This window comes from Molossus molossus, unplaced genomic scaffold (assembly GCF_014108415.1).
Source record: "Molossus molossus isolate mMolMol1 unplaced genomic scaffold, mMolMol1.p scaffold_m16_p_12, whole genome shotgun sequence".
Lineage (NCBI taxonomy): Eukaryota > Metazoa > Chordata > Mammalia > Chiroptera > Molossidae > Molossus > Molossus molossus.
Window position 1 is genome coordinate 45,690,915 of NW_023425347.1, and position 14,244 is coordinate 45,705,158.

Genomic DNA, 14,244 nt, shown 5'->3' on the forward strand with positions numbered 1-14,244 from the left:
TAATCATAATAAAAATAATTTTAGATGTTCACATAACACTACAGCAATTGTATAAAGATTACAGGACCAAATGTTTTCAAGATAATTAAATATGGTTCCTGATATTTTCAAATCTTCTCTATCACAGTGGTTCTCAGAGCGTGATCTCATAACCAGCCGCAACAGCACTGCCTAGCACTTTGTTAGAAATGCAAGCTCCCGGGCCTTGCCCCCAAACCACCAACTCAGAAGCTGTCAGCATGGAACCAGCAATTTGGGGTTTAACTAGCCCTCCACGTCATTCTGATATAGGTTCATACTTCAAAACCATTACTCTACCCAATCAAATATGAGAGTCAGATTTTTGCTGCTTCTTCCGGATACCAAGGAAATTACCTAATTTGGCCAATTCTGGTTAAACAACTGGTCCATATGCTACACAGTAAAAATCAGTCTGACCAGTTTGTTGAGTGACATGATGATCTCTTTGAACAAAAGAGAGAGAGCTGTCATCCTAGGAATTTTTTGTAGAACAACAGCAGAACAAATTGCCTTAAACTCCTACCTTAATTGCATGGTTTCTGAACATAATGTGTTTTCTTCTTTTGCAGCTACTTTGGTGGACCTGCTGAGACAAGTTTTGCAAGTTTGCCTGAATCCTTTATTTAATTGTTTTTCTATCTCTTGGTCATTCATTCCCCAACTATTAAATATCTACTACATGCCATATCAGTGACACTACATACATATCAGTGACAAAGACAATGAACCTTGCCTTTAAGGAACTCATATCCTAGAGGGGAGATAAACAAAAACAATAAATGATGTAATCAATAATTATAGAGAATGTTAGAAGGTAAACAATTCTATGGAGGAAAATAAGAATAGTAGGGCAAGGTAAAGAGAATTGGAAATGCTGGCTTTGGAAAGTGGGGATTTCAATGTTAAGGAGCATCATGTAGATTCATTGAGAGGGTGACAAATGAGCAAAGGCTTGAAGGAGATGATGGAGTGGATCATGTGATATAGGGGAAGGAAGGGTGATCCAGCAGAGGTCTGAAGTAAAGGCCTGAAGGAGAGAGCATGTCTAGTGTGTTTGAGATCCAACTAGGAAGTCTTTGTGGCTGGAGCAGAGGGAGCATGAAGGGAATTTTATAAATGAAGGTCAGAGAGGAAACAAAGGGTCAGATCACTCTGGAAGCCATTGTTAAGTCATTGTAAAAACTTGTGCTTTTACTCTAAGGGAAACAGGAGACTATCTCAGGGTTTTGAGTAGAAGAGTGACATGATCTGAATTATGTCAAAACATTTTCATTAATTTTCCTCTAAGTCTATGTACAAATTCATCAACTATTTACTCAGTGGGTTAGAAGACACTGCTATCATTTTTTTTTCTTTTCTTTGTGCTCATCATGAAGTTATTTAAAAGTGTTTTCACTAATGCAAGTTACTTTATTGTTAACAAAGAAGAAAATGTTTTATTGGAGACAATTAGGAGCCAGAGCTGGATAATAATCAGTTCTCCTTTACTCGGGTCTTGTTCTCTGCCTTGTACGTGGTTTTTGTATTTGCTTCCTGGGACTCGAGAGAATAACCTTGGGTTTGGGAGCTAAGATTTGTTTTTTTCACCAGGCAGCTGACAGCTAGCAGAATTGTGAGTGAAGTCTTGGAACCTGATTTGCCATTGAAGTGAAACTCGAATGGAAACCTATATTTGAGGAATGGCTCTGTCAGTGACTTATTAAAAACCCAGTGCCCAGTCCACAGAATTCCTACCGAAGGTAATAGATTTGCCAACCTTTGGTAAGACAGAGCAAGGGGTAGTCTCTCTGAGTAGAACTGTGGAAACTTTTCTATCAAAATCCAATCCTAGAACTTGCTTTGTGTGGTATTACTGTGACCCCTAGCACCGAAGAAAACGGTTTTGAAATTCACAAATGGCAAAGGGACTTGTAGATTAAAAAAACAGACAGACAAAAAGCAATCAGATATTATTTCTTTCACTCATTGACTCATTTATGTATTCATTCGTCCATCATCTGTTTACTGAATACCTATTACAGTCGAACACTATATTAGGTTCTGGGGAAACAAGGATATAAGAGCTGGTATTCCCTCAAAGGGTTAATGGACTACCTGGAGAGGTTAGACATAAATGGCAATAGTATATGGCAGAGAGTAATGATTTCTATTTTTTAAAAGTCCAAACGCGATCGATTTTCACAGAAGGAAATATAAAGTTCAAATTAGAGACACCGCCAGAGGCTTCATGGGAGAGGTGACGTTTGACGTGGTCATGAAGGATGCACGTGTGTGCAGGTGGCGGGAGGAAGTGCAGCTGGGGCAGAGGGGCCAACCCCTGCCAAAGCTCAGAGGCAGGGCTGGATGAGCAGTCACCAGGGAACAGGCAAAGCAGGCCTAAACTAGAGCAGCGGTAGTGGTAAGAAATAAGAAAGAAAATGAGTCATTGCTCAGGTCATTTCAGGAAAACCTGAAACACCAGCGGGCCGTTTAGCTGAAAGAGTGGGGTGTACAGAACACATTTGTCTGGTACTTTGCTGGCAAACCACTGCTGTGTTAGGTCTGAGAATAAAATGAATGTGGGCACAGTCCCTGTTCTTAAGAAGTGTATTTTCCAATGAAAGAAATGGACAAATAAACACAACAAGGTCAGAGAAGTCCCTTGTTGAATTCTTAAGAACATCTGGACCCTATGCTTAAATGGCCAGTAGCAGGATGTGGTTACAAAATTAGGATCCCACTATAAGTAGATTACCCAGGCTAGTTGAGAAATAGCTATTCTTTATTTGTGCACGTCTCTGGTTTAAGGGACAATGAAGTGTTGTCTTGTTTTTTTCAGAACAATCTAAAATAGCCAATTCATAGTGTCATCTGCAGATTAAGAGTATGTGCCTGTCCTGGGAACTTGTTAAAAAGGCAAATTCTCAGGCTCCACCTCAAATCACCAGAATCGGCAGCTAACTGTGCACATTCCAGTCTGAAGAGCACTGTAGTATAAATGAAAGACATAGTACAGGATGCAAAGTCTCAAAACAATCAGCTCTCTCTTAAGAGTCAAGGTATGCAAGAATCAAAGAAAAAAGAAAGAGACTGTCCATATATTTCCAGGACATGTGTATAACTATTCATAATTTTCATAATTAAAAAATGTTTTTAATAATTTTAGAAAGAGAGGAAGAGAGAGAGAGAGAGAGAAACAGCGATTGCCTGCCTCCTGCAAGCCCCCTACTGGGGATCGAGCCTGCAACCCAGGCATGTGCCCTGACCGGGACCTCTCAGTCCATGGGACGACACTCAAGCCACTGAGCCACACCAGCTGGGCTTAATTTTCCTCATTTTGACACAAACTTGAAGAGAGACAGCTATGGTCCATTTAAAGAAATCAAAGGAGAGGAGAAATCCAAATTATAGAGAGGAGAAGATTAAATGAAGAGGTTAATCACATGACTTCAAACAAACAGGAAAAGAAAAAAGAAAAAAATCTTTAAAGCCTTTCTCAATTTAAAAAGTGTGAACATATTCTATTGAGGCTTCTAATTTCAGGCTTATTAGTCTTTGAGTCTCATATCTTTTGTAGTGTTCAAAAACCTTAACATTGAGGGAATGTTCAACGTAAGTGTCTATTGGGACTTTCTTTCCATAGACTATAATCTGGCTATGGATCTGGCTACTCTGCCACGTCACATTCTCAGGCCCAGGAAAACATTATTTCCCTAAGTAGACTGGTTATTCAGGTCCCGATTTCTATAAGCAGGACCTGCACAGCTTTCCTTTGTAAAATATGGCCACCAAATCTTAGGTGTCTCTCTTGTTTTAATCCTAAACTAAGCTGCCTTGTCAAATATATCAGTTTCACCGTGTGTGTATGTGTGTGCATGTGTGTCCGTGTGTGTGGGTTTTTAAACACGACAGTACTGATTTCTCGATAAGGTGCAAATGTCCTTGCCATCCTCTCGTTATGAAAACAGATAATTTCCTCTTTTTTATTGAATTTTTAATTTCTAGCATGTGTATTACAGAGGAGGCCTAATATAGGTCACCGGATGCGGTCATGAATAATGGGAGAAAGGAAGTCCCCTGTTTCCCAATGCTTGTTAGCGTGAAAACACAGCCCTGGATATCTTATTACATTTTCTGACTTGGGAGTCCTATGGGTCTGCCTATGACTGCTATGTGAACTTACTGTTCCTGCCAAATGCATCAGCTGGGCGGGAACATTAATTCATTTTAGCAGACAGGTATGTCCACGTTGCTCTCTAAAAAGTGCTGAGATGCTATATTTGCAAAGACTGCATTCCAAAAGAAAGAAAAGGAGGCGGGAATGCTGTTTTAATAGTGTCCTGTCTTTCGATCCAAGAAATTTTGTACTTTGCCTATTTTCTCTTGGTCCAGGTTTTCCTGGGGTTCGTACCTATTTATTTTGAGTCAGAAAGAACTAGACATCTTTGTTTCCAGAGACCAGGTAAAGCACTAGTGCTGCTTTGGGTGAAGCAGGCCGATTTCTGTGCCTTTTGGCCTGACCTGGGCTCACACGGTGTTCTGTTCCTGTTGTTTTTGCCTCCCTCCCCCCCAAACCGCCCCAAACACCACCACCACCCCCCCCCCCCGGCTGCACCTGCCCCAACAGAGGGGACTCAGAGAGTTCCCAAATTCTCGGGGGAGAGGCTTGGAACTTCTCACTCCAGAAACTACTAAATGTATGCGAACCTCAGGAAAGTGAGCCGGTTACTCCCCAAAGTCGATCACACAGTGGCACAGGAAACTTTCCAAATGGCGTAGCTGAGAGCGCGATACCTGGGCTGCACTAAAAGCCCAGGGCAGGTGACAAAACTGTCTCCAGCAGAAGGAGACATGGCACGTCACTGATTGCGTCCTCGCCTTCCACCGAGTGGGAATGGTGGAGCAGGCAGGCCAAGACGAGCCACGCAGCCCTCTCCATGTTTACCCTGCACTTGCCCATTGTGACAGTGTGAATCCTTTTTCCTAAATGATCCTTAAAAGTGACTCTCTTCCTTCTCATGCTCTGCACCTGAGGCAGTAACATATTGAAACACTGGTGTATTTGCTGCGAGTGGTCATCAATTTCACCCGCCCCTGAAGGCGGAGCCACACTGGTGCCCGCGATTAAAGACCTATTCAGGGCAGCTCAGAGCCCTTTATAGCCCTGGATTCGTTTTCCACTTTTAATGGGGACTGTACCTTTCTCAATTATTACTTAATTGAGTAATGTGCATGCATTTGCCAATGTATTTCTAAAGTGGGGTGCCACTGCCTACCTGCCCACAGGTAAGCAGAATCTCTCACACTGACTCTCTGTTGCTTCTCCAGCAGAGTTAACATTCGTTCTGCATCTGTACATGCCAGGCACATAATCACATTTTTCAAGTGTTGAATGTGACACCATGTAACTCTGTCAGCCCTCCCGCACCTGTAGGGCATTTCAGTCCTAAGATGTGTTAATGCAAACATGTAAATATCGGCAGGCTGGCAGTATTTATGCATGCCCATCGTTCAAAGAGGAAAGAGATCCTTTTGGGTCCAGGTTATTTTGAATATAAGACTTTTAATTCCAAAGGTTTCTGGTTTATTGAAGGTGTTGTTTCCCAGAAAAATAGTTGGTAAGTGAAAATATAAAGTGACCACTGCCTAAAGAATTCCAAAGGAAACTGGGCTTGTTTCTTTTCTCCCAGACTTTCCAACAAGGACCCCTTTCTAATTAATAAGTCAAATAATTTTAGTCAGTAACTGATAAGAAAGAAAATTAAATTTTATTTGGTTTGAAAAGTATTCCAATATGCTGAAGAGCTGGTCTAAACTCACGCTAAGAAATTGGACAGTAGCCCTGGCTGGGGTGGCTCGGTTGGGCATCATCCCTTGTACTGAAAGGTTGCTGGTTCGATTCCAGCTCAGGGCACATGTGGGCTTCATCGCTGGTACGAGGTGTGCAGGAGGCAGATGATTGATGTTTCTCTCTCTTGTTCTCTTTCCCTCTCCCTTCCTCTCTCTCTAAAAATCAATTTTAAGCAAAGAAATTTAACAGTATACATATTTCTTCTGCCAATTCACATTTTCTCAATGAGGAATCCCTTAAAACAAAAATAAAAACAATGATCACCATAAATGAGGGAGGGGCTTGTTGTTTTTAAGAAAGGATTTGACAATATGAAGAAGTGAGCTAAAAGGCAAATTTTTCTTTGAGAAACTCCCTTTAATCATGTACCTATCATGAACCACTTTAACTACTAAAGACACAATTTTTTTTAGTTCTATAAATTATGCATCTTAATGGTGACATAACCTCTCCATTAAAACCTTGATCAAGAAAAGGAGCACTTTCTAAAAAGTTCCAATAAGCACAGCAAATCAAAATAGCTTTACAACTATCTTGTTAATGTAATGTTAAATTAAATGGACATCCATATATCCTGACTTCCTCATGCCTGCAATGATGTGTACCACTTACTGTCATGTACTTAAGAGAAAAATATTTACAATATTTGTTAGGATGTAACCAATACACACTTTATGAGAATGGACCCACATGAAAGCTTGCCATTAAAATGTCTTCTTTGATGCAAAATAATCTGAAAGTGCTTACAGGAATAATATTGCTGGTTGTGTGGGTGTTCTAATTGCTGTAGGTGTGTTGTGGGATAAAGCAGAATAGTAATTTACATTGGTGTCTCAAAGACCTATGATTGTCAACATGGCAGAAAAAATAAACAGATGTAAGATTGATGAAGTAAAATAAACCTGGTAGCTCTGAATTTGAATAGGAAGTTTCAGTCTGAACTAATAATGATTTTATCTTTAAATGATATATATATAACACATGTTGTTTACATAGTAGCTCTGTCCATTGAAACGACCAAGAAACAAAGAGCAACCCACTATCAATAAGCGTCTGTAGCACCAAGATCATGCTCCCTTAAATACTAATAGAAGTGTCTGAATCCAGGTTTTCAGTAGGATATGTACAAGAAGAGCATGTAACATCCTATTAATACCAGGAAGCAATGAAGCTATCCAGACTACTAAAGGCATGTCAAAAGGACACAAAAACCAATTAAGAGGTTCTCACAGCCCAAATTAGGATAATCTGAGCAAAAGGACATAATTTTAATGAATTGAATTATTTCGAATATGTTTAAGTATATGTCAATATGTAAATATTAATACTAATAAACTTACTGGTGGCTTTTGGATGATGCTAGGGAACCAACATCTTAAAATTGATAAAGAAAAAGGATTGGCACTATCTCATGGTAATCAAATAGTTAATGAGGGCAAGTTCCTCTTTATAAAGCATATCATCAAATAAATGAAAAATAAATTATGAAATATCACCATTTTGCAACCTGTAATAAATTATTGGACCTGGACAATGATCATTAATGATGGCTAACATAAAAAGAGAAAACTAGACAGTATTTCTCCTGATAGAAGTACCAACCAATGGTCCAATGGTCTTGGAAAACAAACTTAACCTAATAATGCCTTAATATAGAAGTATCAGTGTAAAAGACATATTATACACAATCTAGACTAAGGAAAATTCTATAGAATAAATGGCTATTCCTTTTTTCATAAGAAAGAGAGGGCTTGAGGCTCAAGATGAACAGAGATATAAGTGACATATCAAATCATTGCAATGTAAAAACCTTATACTAGTGGTGATTTGAACAATATATGGACTTTAATGTTCATTTGAGTTAACTGAACTGTTAAAAATATTAATGAGATTATTGGAGAAAACAGACTTAATATATAACGTTATTAAGGAAATATTGCTGATTCTTCTGTAGGACAACGGCATTGTATTTATTTTTAAGAATCTTTATCCTTTAGTAATACATGGTGAAATATTTATAAGTGAAATAATACGATGTGTGACATTTGCTTCAAAATAATTGTTGGAGAGGGGAAAGTGTGCACCAGTATGGATGAAACAGGGTTGGCCAGGAGTTAACAGTTATTCAATCTGAGCAGTGGGTATACAGAGGTTCATTACACCATTAGTCTCTCTATTTTATAAGTTTAACATTTTGTTTCATAAAGAGGTTTAAAAATATTCTTGTTTGAAATTTGGCAAAGAACATCAGGTCACTATAGAAAATCCTTGGATAATAAATCCTCACAACTAAAGTTAGGATATAGATTTAAATTATGGAGATAGTAGCTTTTCAGGTCATTTTGCTCAGCCTTTGCCAATCAGATTTTTCCAAAACTAGGCATTCTGCTCATTTCGAAAACACTAGCGTAGTTGTCTTTTTTGCTCTGGTCGTAGTCCTTGGTGAAGCAACCAGACAGGATTAGACTCGGTGAAGAAAACAGCAAGAAAGCACCAAATAATTATTTTGGCTTTTTTTTCCCCTCTACATTTATTTTGATAACTCTAACAACTGAATAATACCCGCAAATCAATTTACCAGGTGAGATCCCCCCCCAATATTCAACAACTCTCCTCATCGCAGCCAGTAGGAAAATGCATCTCCCAAAGCTAGTCTCTCCCAGTCCCTGTTGTACAATCCACACATCTGTGACATGCCATCTTATTGAAAGCTCACAACAAAAGCCAGTGTGATATACACACATAGAAACATATGACATGCTAAGTTCTTCTGTGTTACCGCAAAATGGTTCTACGGCTTCTATAACTGGGGGATACCCCGAGCGCTAACTGTGACTAATAGAAAAAACTAATAAATCTAATTGATTGCATTGCTCTGGGCTAGTGAGAGACTAAACATTTCCAAAATCCCTTGAGACTGGTCATATTTATGTAGAATGGCGCTACATATGAGATTACTTCTTTGAAGCACATACTACTTCTTTTACCTCTACTGCCTGTCTCTTTGGACAGCATATACTACACTGATTCAAATCTAACCCCTGGGATTCTTCTTGGTAAGTCTAACAGTGTAAGGGGACAGTATTAGATCCATTTCTGTCTTGCATTTCATTAGAAGCTGTATATTTTTGGCACTCAAAAGTAGAAAACACTAACTTCATCTACATTGTCAATAAAAGATTTTAAAGTAATTGTCAGCATTGAAATTATACCCAGAGATATCAGAAAGTCCCCCCCCACACACACACAAGTACATATCCCAATATAGTTAGAAGTTTACATTTGCTAATATTGAAGAGTAAAAGGTAAACATTTTGACATTTTGAGGAATCAGAATGTTAATATTGGAATTATAGCCAATGCTGAACTTAACCATGGTATTACATGAATAAGCAAAATTCACAGATAATTAAAACCTTTAGCAATTACTTTCAGTATTTTCCTTCAACAGTGCTTTATTAGAACTAGATGTATGAACTAATAGCTTTTGATTTATAATTCTGCTTCTCTCCCATATACTCATTACCTTTCTAGAGGAAAAAAAAGTCAGGCAATAGAATTATGTGGGAGCTCAATGAGGGGGATGGAGAAGAAACAGGAGAAATAAGGAGTAGGAAAAAAAATGAAGTGAACAGGCCTCAAAAAAAAGGAACTGGGAAGGGTGGTTTATTGAATGCTGCAAAATAAATAAATGCAATAAAATATGCAAATAAATTTTTGAATAATTGAGTGAATAGTATTTATATCTCATTTCTCTTCAAGAATCCACTGTTAATGATGTCAAGTAATCCATGATTTCAATATGATATTCTGCTTAACATGTTAGACACCAAGTCGTGGTGCTCACAATCCTCGGGTCTATTTGCATGCAAGAAGTCATGCAACCTCATCAGAGAATCAATGGCCTATTTGTTTTGTGATCTCAGGTACATTTTTACCACCACTTGCAAAGGAGTTTAGGTCCGAAAGTTCCTTAGCATTTCTGTTTTTGAAATATTAAGGAACTCTTGGCTAAGATCCAATTTAATCAATAGCAAATTGAGCTAAATAAGAACAAATCTAAAGATATCCTGGGAAAGCATCCAGTGTTTTTGCCAATCAGAATGGAAAGAACAGAAGGTAGTGTAGGTGGAATTAATGGGACCTGGTTGCTGGCTCATCAAGTAATCATAATAGTCAAAAGCACATAACAATCAGTTTGAAAAATCATTCTGTTCATTTGATAGCTGACAAAAGGACTCAGCGAAGATTCAGCACAAAGGACAATAAGGCTGCTTTTCAAAGGACTCACCTGTCTTTCCCTGTTTCCTTCTTAAAAACCCCATCACAGTAACTCATGCGCTTCTCTGTGGTGACATAAATTTGGGCACTTGGATAGATGTCAACAGTCTTTTTCAACATGTTGTAAACGATGCCATTGCCATCTTTCCTCATGTTGCGGAAAGGGCCCCAAATCACATAGATAGTAGCGTTTGCCTCTTTGAAAAAATAATCGGGGTTTTTTAGCAAAAGTGGGACGCTGGTATGGGACACAACTCGAATCATTGTCATGCGGCCAACATCTTCTTCGTAGCCCTTGGTGGGGGCATTGTTCATTCTCCAGATGCAGGAGGACTGATCTATCTCATTCCCCACCTTCTGGCCAACCATCTGACCTGAATTGGACACGATGGCACAAAGGTCACAGTCCAGTTGCAAAGGCTGAAAAACAGAAAGAGAAACAAGACGAGGGAAGAAACATGAATTAGTAAGGTCCACCTATCCAAACAAGTTTCTCCAGGAAAACGGAAAATTCAGATATTACATATAACTGCTGAATGTAGGAATATCTCTGAAATATATATATATATATACCAGTCCGGTAATGACTGCCACAGGTTATCAAGCTAGGGTATGCTTTCATTTAAAAAGTGAACACAGATGATGAAGAAATGCTTTTAATTTCTATCCCTTTGTGTTGGTTTAAAGTTAAATGGGAAAACTGTCATTTGTTTTCCACTCTAAATGATGACTTTTCCTTCAAAACCATAATTTCAAATGAAATAAGGAAATATGAACAGAACTATCTCTATAATAAGGACAATGGCTTAAAAAGAAGGCAAAATGGAGATATCCAGGCAGCAATTCTATATTTTACTTATATGTATGAGTGGTTATGTAGCAGTTGATGGAACTAGAAAACATTCAGCAAATGACAAGTTTCTAAAAAATATTTTTAGAACCCAGAACTACTTAAGACAAGTCTCAGGCTGCAAGAATATTACAGAGACCCTTAAAAACTTCCTTTGCATCTCCATGTTGGCTGGCCTTTGGGTTTAGGTTTATTCTGGATGGATGTGGAGAGGCTTCTTTTATGAACACAGAGACAGCACGTCCAGAGACAGTCTCTAGGGCTACTCTAACCACCACCCTCCCTTTTTCTAACAGAGACTCACAGAGGAGACGTACCAGCTCTTAGGACCTGCCGACAAATTCCAATTGCAGTGGTGAATTCAAGTCTAGATCTTCTTACTCTAAACCCACTGCCCTTCCCATTATTCCCTGATTCTATCCTCTAAAGCTAAGTATATCCCTTTTGCCAATTCCCTCCCATATGAAGAAAAGTCACCCTATCTTTTAAAGCAGTGACAAAAACAAGACAAAACAAAACAAAACAATGCGCTTTGTAGATATCCCTTCTATGAGATTCCACATTTTGTATCAGACCTTTGATCTAGGCTTTCTATTATGTCTACCGGTCAGTGGCCCCTCTCACACGAGGTACTAGTGTTGCACTCCAATTCTTTTTTAATTATATCTGTCCAGGAGACAGTAAATTCTGAAAGAGCAAAGTCAATGTTTGTCTTCTTCATTTTAACCCCACTCTCCGGAATTCCCTGGAATACTAAAGGAGCTCACTATATAGTGGTTAAGTTAGGTAATGAAAGCAACTAAATTAAAATAATTTATTAGGAGTCTGAATACTGAACTTAATATCCGGGAAGAAAGGCCTTTCCCAATTCATCTAGAATTGTTAATTTAGATGAAAAGAGAAAAGCAATCTAGAAGGAATGCATCAATATACTAAAAGGTTCAATCTCGGTGGGTAAATTGACAGGCAAAGTGCTTCAGGAAACTCACCAGGATAATTATCACACAACTGTAACAGATCATCTTTCCTATCGATGGTTGGGGCCCAACATATTATTGAGCAACTCCTCTGTGTCAGGTACTGCTCTAGGGGTTGGGGATTCCACTGTGAAAATTTTCTTTTATTTATTTTTAATCCTCACCTGAGGATATTTTTTCATTTATCTTCAGATAGAGTGGGATGAGGAGAGAGAGAGAAACATCCATGTGATAAAGACACATCGATTTGTTGTCCCCAACCCCGACCAGGGCCAGGACCAAACCACAACCCATGTATATGCCCTTGACCAGAATCGAACCTGTGACTCTTTGGTTCTCTAACTCAGTGCTCTAACTGCTGAGCAAAACTGGCCAGGGCTCCACTGTGAACATTTTAAACGAATATCCCTGCCCCCATAGAGCTTATTTTCAACTTGGGGTAGAAAGACCGTAAGCAAATCCACTTGGAGATAAGTACCAAGTAGAGAAAATTAAAACAACAAAAGGGGCTAGGGGTGTGTGTGTGTGTGTGTGTGTGTGTAGAATGATCAGTAAAGGCCTCAGAAGAAAAATGAAATGTGAGGAAAGACCCGAATGAAGAGGACTGGCTATGGGGATATTTGAGAGAAAAGTATTCCTGCAGAACAAATGCAAAAGTCACTGCCAGGTCCCCAAGGCAGGAGAGGAACAGTCAGAGAGCACTGTCGTCTGGCAGAGCATTGAGGGGAGCGAGTACCCCGGGGCAGAGAGATGATAAGGGAGACACTGTGCAGGGTTTCACTAGGGGCCACTGGAGGGTTCTGAGCAGTGGAATGACTGATCTGAGTGACATTTTAACAGCTTGGCTGCTGTGTGGAAAATGACACAAAAAGAAGGCAAGGACCGACCTTGAGAGAGCAGGCTACTGCCACAACTGAGGCCAAAGATGGAGGCTTGGAACAAGTCAGGTAGCAGGGAGGGTTACAGAGCCCGTCACGTTCTGGATATGCTCCGAAAGTAGAGCCTACTGGGTTGACCAGAAGGTGGCACAGAGGACGTGAGAGAAAGACGAGCGAAGGACAACTTCCGATTCTCAGCCTAGGAACCTGGAAGACCTGGCGCTGACTTTAACTCAATGAGCAAAGTCTCCAGGAGGAGCAGGACCTGGGAGGAAGAGAGGAGCTCATTCCCGGACCTGCTAGGTTGGAGTTGCCTTGAACACACTCCTACAGCAACTATAATAACAAAACTACTCAAAATGCTTTACAAAATTTCGCCTAGTTATTAAAGTAATATGGGCTTGCTGTGGAAACTTGGGGAAAAAAGAGAACAGATAAAAGAATATAAAATCTTCATATTTCTATTACTCAACAATTGTTACAATGTTTTGTTGGATTTTCCACCTTCTAGATATATTATTTTAGACAGGTTGAGAAATACTGTTTATATAATTTGGCAAGTTTGGTTTTGGTTTTCTATTTGACTTTACGTCATTAAGCTTTTCCACATCAACAAGCAGTCCTTAGAGATATTTTTAATTCCTATGCAGTATTCTTTATATGGGTATACCGTCAAGTACCCGTTTGCGTACTTCTGGACATTTAGTTATTATCTGGCATTTCTTCCTTTGTACAAAATCTGCTTTGATGAACATACTTGTGTTTCCCATTGTCTTTTGGGTGCTAACAGTTATACATTAAATTAACTTCAGTTCTTTCATTTAGTTTTCATTGTAGACCTATAAAATATACTAGATAGACAAAGGCATGTACTTATTTGAGATGTCAAAATTAAGAATTTCGAAAAAGACTTGACTTGTAGAGCCCACAAGGGTCCATTTATGAGGTATTTAAAAATGTATCAGAGACTGTCCATCATTCCTGCTACAGTTAGATTTCTGAACTAAGGTGGGCAGCAGGTGGCCCAGGCACCAGGTAGAATAGGTCTGGTCTACTCAAGGTAGGTGAGTACATTGGGGCACTTGAAAATGGGGTTTGGGGCTTGGTGCCATAGTGACGACTTCACCAATGGCCAAATGGAGACATAACAATGTGTCTCTTGGGATTAGGCATTGATCGAAGACCCCTCATCAAGCATCTAGGAGTGACGATAATCTTTTAGAGTGATAGGAAGAACACAATATTCTTTCTGCCAGGAGATTTGCAGTAGGGCCCGACATTCATTACACTCACCCGAGTCCTCCAAAGTCACTCTGAGTCATGCAAATCAATGCCTGATTTACATAGTGTGTGTCATATGGCACACTCCAACTTATCACCACGATGCATCTGGTGTGGGGAAGTTAC

General features: G+C 39.3%; 1 protein-coding gene across 1 annotated transcript in view; it reads right to left on the reverse strand.

Annotated features, from left to right (window-relative positions):
• ST6GALNAC3 (ST6 N-acetylgalactosaminide alpha-2,6-sialyltransferase 3) overlaps positions 1-14,244 on the reverse strand; it is a 280,101-nt gene that overhangs the window by 178,713 nt on the left and 87,144 nt on the right. Inside the window, exon 3 of the mRNA XM_036256782.1 lies at positions 10,143-10,552. Coding sequence (XP_036112675.1) covers positions 10,143-10,552 — 410 coding nt within the window. The remainder of the gene's footprint in view (positions 1-10,142; positions 10,553-14,244) is intronic.